General features: G+C 50.5%; 1 protein-coding gene across 1 annotated transcript; it reads right to left on the bottom strand.

Moving 5' to 3' along the window:
* Positions 1-1582: 1582 nt before the first annotated feature.
* LOC119367276 lies at positions 1583-2474 on the bottom strand. The gene is made up of 3 exons (XM_037632837.1): positions 2353-2474; positions 2077-2165; positions 1583-1944 (listed from the first exon to the last, which is right to left on the bottom strand). Exons 1-3 carry the CDS (start codon positions 2401-2403, stop codon positions 1791-1793), a joined length of 294 nt encoding a protein of 97 aa, XP_037488734.1. The 5' UTR covers positions 2404-2474; the 3' UTR covers positions 1583-1790.
* Between the last annotated feature and the right edge of the window lie 7222 nt (positions 2475-9696).

The following is a 9696-nucleotide window of genomic DNA, read 5'->3' as shown; positions in this document are numbered from 1 at the left end:
TATGATTTCTGGAATATTGTTTTCGTAAATTCACAAAAAAATTATACTTGAATTCTTTTTGGAAATCCTGAATTATTTTCAATAAGAAAATATAAGAACAGAAAAGAAAGAACAAATAACAAATAACAAAAATAACTGCAATAAAGAACAAAGAGTGTCCAGACTCGCTCAGCCCAATAGGGCGCGCTGGCTCTCCGGTGTGCATGATTTATAAAAGAGAAAAGGGAGGGAAAAGGGAGCTAGGTGGGATCAAACCTGCGTCTCTCTTTTGGAAGAGGGAACCTCTAGCTAGTGCGCTATTTGCCAACTTGTGATTGGATTGCGACTAAATGAATCAACGAAAAGCGCCTTCATAGGGGAAAACTGGTTTATTTTTTTCTTACTTATGGATGGCAATTTGTGCTAACTTTAGGGGCAATTTTGAAAGGGGCGGCTAGAAGTACTAATCACTTTATTATTGGGTATAGATTGATAAATAAAGGGTGTAGATTACGGATTGGATCTATCATACTAGGTCTTGCGATAATAGCTTCAGAAAATGGTTTGAATCTTTGGTGAGGGCATGCAGGGCTTATATATCACTCAATCTCTTACGAGCATGAGGAATATATCACTCACAACAATAAGTTCCAGGATTTGACATGTCCACTCTTATCTCCTCCAAGTGCCTGCCTTCGAACGACTTGGCCGGAGCCCGGAGAGTCCTTAGAAACTCCTGTCAATCCGGGCTATCCACGCCCTTGGTGTATAGTCCCCTACTATAGTGTACCACATGCTTACAAAACAGAAAGGTTGAAATCTCAAGATAAAGAATTTGTGATGTAAGTATCTTCGGACCAACATCTTCTTCAATTACCATCTAACTATCCTAAGACTATCATATCTAGTAATTAGTTCAGCGCCGCTATTTTGGGCATATGGGCACACTTTGTGAGATTACTATCTAGCAGCGAGATACCCCAAATCAAGAATTTGAATCGTACCACATCCTTCGGCAGGAACAATTAAACGTGGCCCTTTCGTAAAAATAAAAAAAAACTCGGCTATTTCTCTGACCATCTTCCCTGAGCACCTTCGAATGTACAAAGCCTTAAATGCCACCCTCCCAATATTCAGGTTTTTCTGAATTAGATGGACTAGAGCTGCTGTACGAACATTTGTATTGGTCTTGGTGGGTTCTAGGCTTAGCTGTAAAGTTTTAAATAGCGCGCTAAGCCTCTTAGCGGCGGACCTCTTCTAAATGCTACAGCGATACTATAGCGGGCTATTTAAAATGTTTGTTCATGTGTTTGGACAAAAGACCCTTAGCGCATGATCTTTTTTAAAGGTTATAGCGTGCTATAGTGGTGCTATAGCGGGCTGCTTAAAAACCATGCTTAGCTGAGAAGAGGCCCAAAGGTTTTTCCGGCTGGGTTCTGCTTATGTGCATGCGGTCTTGTTTCTAAAAAAAAAAAGCAGTGCCTGTGACCTAGTAGAGGTGCTACGGTGAAGCAACTGGAGGGCATTAAACAGCAACAATACACGGCCGCTAATTGACGCTTGCCTAAAGAAAAACAAAATCAGAGATCTAAAATCACAAAAGTAATACTCGTAAACATGATCAAATATTAACATTGCCAGGCAATGAATCGAATTATATGATTCTTAAGCGTACAGCCAGGCAATCAAATCAATCCATGGCCATGTAAATGATTCCAATTATGACAAACCACATCGTCGGCAGTATCTAAAATCCTGGCACAATCTTGGGAACGAACGAAGAGAGGCATTCGCGACCTGCCTGAACTGAACTAATACTTGGGAGGGTCGGAGAAGAAGTTGTTGATCGCCGGCATGATCTCGGGGCGCTGGCGGTCGATGAACTTCCTGAAGCCGTGCTGCGAGTAGCGCTTCCCCTCGTCGAAGTTCTCCTGGATCCCCGCCGCCCGGTTCTCCTTCGTCACCCTGCACAACAGATCGACACGACAACGAACGGCGGCGGGGTTTCAGATTTGGAAAACGGTCTCGTCAACCATCGGCGGTTGAAGTCAGATCGGTGTCTCCGCCGCAAGACAGGCATGGGTGATGGGTCGGTACCTGACTTCCGGGTTGGTGGTGATGTTGCGGATGAGCTGCATGGCGCAGATGGAGACGGCCACGCCGGTCGCCGCAAAGATCGGGTACACCTGCACCGTGCCAGCGCGTGATCCATCGCGAGAAAAACAGATCAAATCTTCCGCCGAAAACCCAGCGAGATCACGGAACACGAAGAGAAAAACGCATGGCTAGTTCGTTTCATCACGGAAATTTCCGACCTACGGGCCGAGGAGGAACCAGAGGGAGCAGCGGGGGATTTGAATCGCGCGCGCGTACCTCAGGGCGGAGCCAGCGCTTCCACGCGGCGGAGGAACCAGCGGCCGCCATTGGTGTTTCTTCCTTTCTTTCTTCTCGCCCAAGGATTGATCTGCGGGAGTAGTTTGGTTGCCGGTTGCCAACTAGCACGGGAGGGGGTTGGCTATATAGCGGGCGAGGCGCGTTTGGTTGACGCGGTGGGGACGTGGAGTTTGCGAAGACCGGATGAGTGAGGATTCGGCAGCGTGCGGTGACCAAATGCGCTGCTTGGCAACGCGTACGACACGTGAACTGCTCACGCCCGCGCCGTGATGGTACCGTGTGAGCAAAAACACGGAACGTGACGCAACGAACATGTTAGTTTGGGTTGAGTGCAAATTCTACAGAACCACATACAAGTTTGAAGTAACCCCTCTGCTGCAAATCTTCATCTTATTTTAATTTAGGAAACGTTTCGAGCCGGCAGACCGGCCGAACTTTCTGCCGGTTCATACGCCAAGCCAAGTGTACATGGGTGGGCCTGCGCGCGAAACTGCTCTTCTCCTTTCCTCTTTCTTCAACCCCTAGCCGTCGCGGTTCCGCTTCTTCACATACCGCAGCCTCCCTCCATGTCTCTCGCAACTGTAAGCTCTGTCACCAGCGACGAAGTGCTACCATCGGCCGGCGAGATGATTGCAACTCTGCTCTACCGGACGGCGAGGAGCACAGGAAAGCTACAACCCACCGCTGATGGTGCTGGAACCGTGTGCAGAAAAGTTTCAACCCCACGTCAACGACGACGAAGGAGAAGCGAACTAAGCGAGGCAACCGGCGAGAAGAAATTTGCTGGAAGTGGCCAAGTTTTTTGTTGCAACTGTCGCCATTGTTTGCTACTACCGGCGCCGGGTTTGCTACATCCATAGCGGCGGAGCTACGACCTACTATGGCGCTGGCTTTTTTAGTTACATCCATTGTTGGATTTTTTTTAGGGCAAAGCCAAAGCTTTATAACTTAACTGCTCTTGGGCAAATCGCCCGAGACACAAACGCCTACATGGGCGGGTACATCAGACTCCCACTCTAGAGAGTGGTTAGGATCACATCCACGGCCAACAATGGCAAGTTCATGAGCAACAGAGTTTGCGCTACGCCTACAAACAGAAATAGAAAACTTGGAAAACCACAGTTTCAAGTGGTATTTTATGTCTTCTATGACAGCAGCATATGCCGAAGAGTCGGCCTTTTGCAAGTCCAAAGCGTCTGCCACCAGCTGGGAGTCCGTCTCCAGTTCCACCCGGATGATGCCAAGATCCGCCATGATATGCACCGCATGCGACATAGCCATGATTTCCACTGCAAAGGCGTCCGTGATATGCTCCTGTCTCCTAGCCCGAGCATAGGCCAAGTTGCCATCCTTCATTCTAACAGCTACACCCCAGCCTGAATGGTTCTGACCAGGGACGAGGGACCCGTCCACATTGATTTTGAACTCGGTGTGCATCGGCGGCCTCCATTTGTTAGGAGCTGGTCCGAAGATGTCAAGGAACTCCAGCACGCTACTCCTCGTACGGCGGGTCACCGTATCGGCAAACCAGGCCATCTCGCCCTGCCTTAATTTATTTCAGTTCGACCATCATAGCCACCAGAAAGTTAGGACATGTAGCCGTTTTTTTACATCGAGACCCCATAGGAAATCTAGTACTGCATGCACGGGCCCCATGGATTCCAGCTTAAAGCGTTCTTCCTCCATCTCTAGCATTCTCCACACCTCCTTCACAATCTTGCATTTGATGAACAGGTGGGCGCCATCCTCGCCAGCTCGACCACAAAACATGCATCGGGATCCCCTTCCTTGCCACATTGGTTCAGAATGCAAGGGAATCGTGCTTGAGGCGCCAGGCAAACATTTGAATGTTGGGTGGGCACGACAACTTCCACAGCCTTTTCCAGGAGTCATCACTAGTACTGTCCAGGTTGCCGGGCACAGGTGAGCTATCTCCCATCCCTCCGTCTTGCTTCATACGTTCAAGTTGGACTTGGAGTTTGTAGGCGCTCTTGACGAAGTGGATCCCCTTGGTGTCATATTGCCATGCAATAAAGTCCCGAGTTCCTCCCCTTAGCGGAATTTGGAGAATGTGCTTGACATCATCGGGCCAGAAAGTATCATGCACAAGCTGCCCGTCCCAGGTCCCAGTGGCCGGATCAATTAGGTCACTCACCTTTTCCATCAAATTATGCCCTTGGGGAGTGATCACCCCACGCGACCATGCATGGACGTGGCAACCAAGGGTCCGACCAAATGTTGACTTGCGTGCCATCCCCAATCCTCCAAATATATCCCTCCTTGAACAACTACAAGCCATGCAGCAAACTTCTCCATGAATAAGAGATACCATCGCGGGGTTTGGCCTCCAGTAGTTTGCCATCCGAGAAGTAGCGAGCCTACAATATACGAGCACATAACGACTCCGGGAACTGTATCAGTTGCCAAATCTGCCGCGGGAGCATCGCCAGGTTGAATCCGTGCATATCCCAGAACCTTAGCCCCCCTTGTGCCTTGGGTAGAGTCAATTTCTTCCAGCCGATCCAGTGTGTGGTACGATCGTTGTCCTGCTGGCTCCACCAGTAATCGCCAAGGAGCGAGCTCAATTCCTCACAGAAAGACTTCGTGAGGTAGAAGCATGGCAAACATGGGTATGGCTTGTGCCACGCCTGTGATCAGCGTTTCTTTCCCACACTTTGCTATGAGCCTCTCCTTCCACCCATACACTCTACCGACCATGGCCCCTTTGACAAATGCAAACGCTTTCTTCCTGGACTTTCCAACATGAACTGGTAAACCCAGATATTTTTCGTTCCACGTCTCGCTCTGTATCCGCATAGCATCCTTGACAACACGTTTATCCTCTGCCCTAGTGTTCGGGCTAAACATCATGGCTGATTTCTCGAGATTTATGCATTGCCCTGAACAGTTTTCATATAGGTCCAAGATGTCCCACAGGGTGTGAGCTTCATCATGTTTAGCCTTCATTAGCAACACTGAGTCATCGGCAAACAAAAGATGCGAGACAACCAGAGCATTGCGGCAGACTTTGACTCCTGTAATACATCCGTTTGCCTCAGCCTCATGTAACAGCGCCGAAAGGCCCTCCGCACATATGACAAACAAATAAGGTGATGCTGGGTCCCCTTGATGTAGCCCTCGCGATGGGGAAAACTGCTCAGTCAGCTCACCATTCAACTTTATCTGGTACCTCACCGTGGTTACGCAATTCATCACCAAATCAGTCCACCTCACCCCAAAGCCGAGTTTATGCAGCATAGCACGCAAAAAGTCCCACTCAACTCTATCATACGCTTTACTCATGTCCACTTTGACAGCAGCGATGCCCTCGTTGCCCTTCTTATTGTTCAGCAAGAAATGCGACAGTTCATATGCAATGAGGACATTATTCATAATAAGCCACCCCGGCACGAAAGCACTTTGGTTGTCTGAAATGATCTCTGGCAGAATCAACTTTAGCCGGTTTGCTAAAACCTTGGAAACCAACTTGTAGACCACATTACATAAACTGATGGGCCATAAATCTTTGATTCTGTTAGGGTTCTTCACCTTGTGTATAAGAACAACCACTGCATCGTTCCAACCTTCCGGCATTGCTCCCCCATTGAGAACCGCCAAGACCTCCTCGACCACCTTATCTCCCATAAAGTGCCAGTGCCTCTTGTACACGATGGATGGCATGCCGTCGGGGCCCGACGCCTTGAGGTCTCCAATGTGATCAAGGGCTGCCTTAACCTCCTCCCTGGTAAACTCGGCCTCAAGAACGGCCCGCATGGCCGGGGTTACCCGGGGTTGCACCTTGTTGATGAGCTCCGTCAGCGGTCACCGTGTGCCGACGTGAACAGTTCCTGAAAAAACGAGCATACATAGTTATTGAGCTCCTCCCCCTCCTTCACCTATGAGCCATCCTCCTTTCTCAGCATTCTAACTCTGTTCGCCTTCTTCTTAGCGGACGCCACAACCATGAAATATTTTGTACTCCTATTACCCTTCCTCAACCAGGTGACATGAGACTGTTGTTTGGCCTTAGTGTTTCTCCTCTCCTCTATCTTCTCCACTCTACACCGTAGCTTTGCCTCCTCTCGAATCTTCTCTTCACTCACCGGAGCGCGCATACACCTTTCCAGCTCACGGTGTGCTTGTTTCAGCTTCTCCTCCAAGTCACCGGCCACTTCCTTCCCCCACTTCGTCATACGCCCCGCCACCATCTTTAACGTTGTGGCCACATCACCTCTTCCTTCCAAGCATCCTTCCTCCCATGCCCCTTGCACCTCTTCACTACACCCCTCCTCATGTAGCAACCACGCCTCAAAACGGAATCCACGATCCCCACCCTTCTCCCTTCTATTTCCTCCCTGAGTGCATACAATAACAGGCCCGTGATCCGAGTGGCGAGGAGCCCCATTAAGGACACTGAAGTTAGGAAACCAATCACACCATGAAGCATTCGCCGTGGCTCTATCGAGGCGTTCACATATGTATGTACTGAGCTCCTTACTATGATTTCTCCAGGTAAATTTATCACCCTCATAGCCAATGTAACTGAGATCGCATGACTCCAGGGCCTCTCTGAAATTATCCAGTAGTCGTTGTGGTCGAACCGCCCCCAACCTTCTCATCCAGTGATAAGATCTCGTTAAAATCGCCTAAACAAAGCCATGGTCGACCCCCTTGGTGTTGCTGACCAAGAACACGTAGGGTTTTCCACGTCTACACCTTCCGATCCGCCACTGATTCACCATATACCCCCGTAAGCCGCCAGATTCTACCATCTTCCTCCTTAACGTCCACATCCACATGCCTTCTGCCGAACGAGCGAAGCATAACATCCACCTCGCGCCTCCAGAACAACACCACCCCCCTACTTCATCCTTCTGCACTCCACGCTGCCATATGAGCCAATCCCAACATCCAACAAAACCTCTCCAACTCCTTATCCTACAACTTTGTCTCCGCCAAAAACAAAACATCGGGCTCCTCCACCCTCCCCAGCTCGAGGAGGCTATGAACTGTCGAGCCATTCCCGAGACCCCGACAGTTCCATCCGACGATTTTTATTGTGTTCGGCGGGACTGCTCCAGTAGCCCGGCCGATATATCAGTGATAGGCGAAACCTCCTGTGCACTCGTCTCCTCTCCCAACTCATGCACTCCTTCCTCCGCCCGACTCTTCTCCCCCAAGTGCTCCTCCCCCTCCTCCATTCTCCCCCTTTTTAGACCCAGAATCGTCTCCCTCTCCTTGCTCCTTCCCTCCGGCCGATCGCATCCTTTTTGCAATACCGCTTACCGGAGTTATTCTTGTGCGGCTCCACCATCTTCTGTTGCTGGGCCGCCTGTTTGTCCTTTTGCTCCATCTGGCTACCTTCCACCTTCTCTTCCACAACCATGACTATATCCGTCCCACCCTGCTCCTGAGGTACGCTCGAGGCAGCGTTCTTCCCTTGTTCGATAGTTATCTTTTTTGACCCATCTTCCTCGAGGGCAAGCTTCCTAGGGTTCCCTGACTTGTGTGGTGGCGGTGCCAATTTGTGCGGGATCGTCACTTCTTCCCCTCCCTCCGTTCTTCCCTTCTCCCCGTCGCCGTATTTTGAATCAGATTTCCTCCACGTGAGACTGTCGTTGCCACTGCCCGATCGGCCCCCGAAGCGGATGTACCTGTAAATGCAGACTCCTCCTGTGCCACGCCCCCCGCTCTCCATGTACCCTCCTCCATCCTCCCCCTCTTCTGCCCAAGATCAACTTTGAGCCACCGACCGAACTGTTGCTTCTCCCCCTTCTTAACCTTAATCATGCAGTCCTTGTCCCCGTGCCCGATGATGCCACAAGTGTAGCAGAAGTCCAGTAAGAACTCATATTTAAACCTACAGCAGTCATCGTCTTCCTCATCTTCTATTCCGTCCGTCCTCCCTCCTTTTTTCCCACTCCCCTCCTTCTTTTCCTCTTCGTCCTCTAGGATAAAGCCCCGCATGATCGGTTTGTCAATCTGCATCCGCACTTTGATCCTCAGAAATCTACCAATTGCACTCCCATTCGCTCCTGGATCTGCCTCAACAAATCTACCAATGATATTGCCAATGTCCTCCGCCTAATCCTCATTCATCATACCCAAAGGGAGGTTAAAAACCCTAACCCAGATCGGGATGTCATTGAAGGCGTAATCTTCCAGCCGCTTACTAGGCACGTACTCCTCTACTAACACCAGATCCTTATCGAACATCCACGATGCATCCTCCACAGCCTTCCGCTTTCCTGATTCCTAATCAAACGTGAAGAGGAATTTGTTTACCCCTATCTCTGTGCAGGTGATCCCCTTGATCGGGCACCATACCTTTCCCAAGGTGAGAGAGATCGCATCTGGGTGAGCCAGTTTTTTAGACATGATCTTGCCCACAGCCTGGAACGTCGCCTCCTTCCCCTTCTCCTTCCACAAGCACCAGATCTTCACTCCTCTCCTCTCCTCTCCTCATCAGACAGCTCCAATCCCCGCATTAGCCCTGCTATGCCTTCCATCTCTTCCTTCAACCCCCTCCCTCCTTCCTAGGGTGGATTGTGTATTAAGACCGCGTGCCCTAGGAAGCACGCAGAAGGCCTCTGGTGGATGGAGATCAGGATCGAAGACAAGGGTGCGCTCACGTGTAAAGGAGATCAGATGCCTGAGCGTAGGAACCCTAGATCACAAGACCCAGGACACGAGTACCTCGCGATCGCCTCCACAATCGCCGGCCTAACGCGAACCGTCACCCTACATCTGGATTTGGGTACTACTGGCAATGGATTTTGCTACATCCATCATGGCGGAGCTGCGACCGGTATCAACGGCGAGATGAATTTTGCTGCATCCGTTGATGGATTTTTGCTACTATCGTCATACACTTTTGCTACAATTGGCGACACAAAATGCTACCACCATACGACCATGTTTGCAACCAGCCGGGGCGTTTTGCTGCAGCTGGTGAGGTCGACTTTTCTACAACCAGCGACAAAAAAAGCTGAAACCGACGTCTAGAAAAGCTACAACGCGCTTCTGAAAAAGCTTCAACGGAGAACGGCTAGCCAACAATGGCGAGCGGCGGCGATGGAGCTGCATGCCGGTGCTGTGATGGGCCCGTGGCGAGTACGGCAGTGGGCTGCGACGATGCTAGAACCCTCACCCAGCGGTGCTGCAACCAGGGGTGGGAGACATGCCCGACTCAACGAAGCTAGGGACGTATTTCCTTTTTCGACTGGCCCGGTGGAGCTGCATGCAGCGAGCGGCCCCGGCGAGCTGCGGTGCGGCAGCCAAGGACCGAAGAGGCTTACCGGCGGAGATCTATTTTTTTTCTGT

Source organism: Triticum dicoccoides, chromosome 2B (assembly GCF_002162155.2).
Source record: "Triticum dicoccoides isolate Atlit2015 ecotype Zavitan chromosome 2B, WEW_v2.0, whole genome shotgun sequence".
In the NCBI taxonomy this organism is placed as follows: Eukaryota; Viridiplantae; Streptophyta; class Magnoliopsida; order Poales; family Poaceae; genus Triticum; species Triticum dicoccoides.
This window is presented reverse-complemented; position numbering and strand designations above follow the sequence as displayed.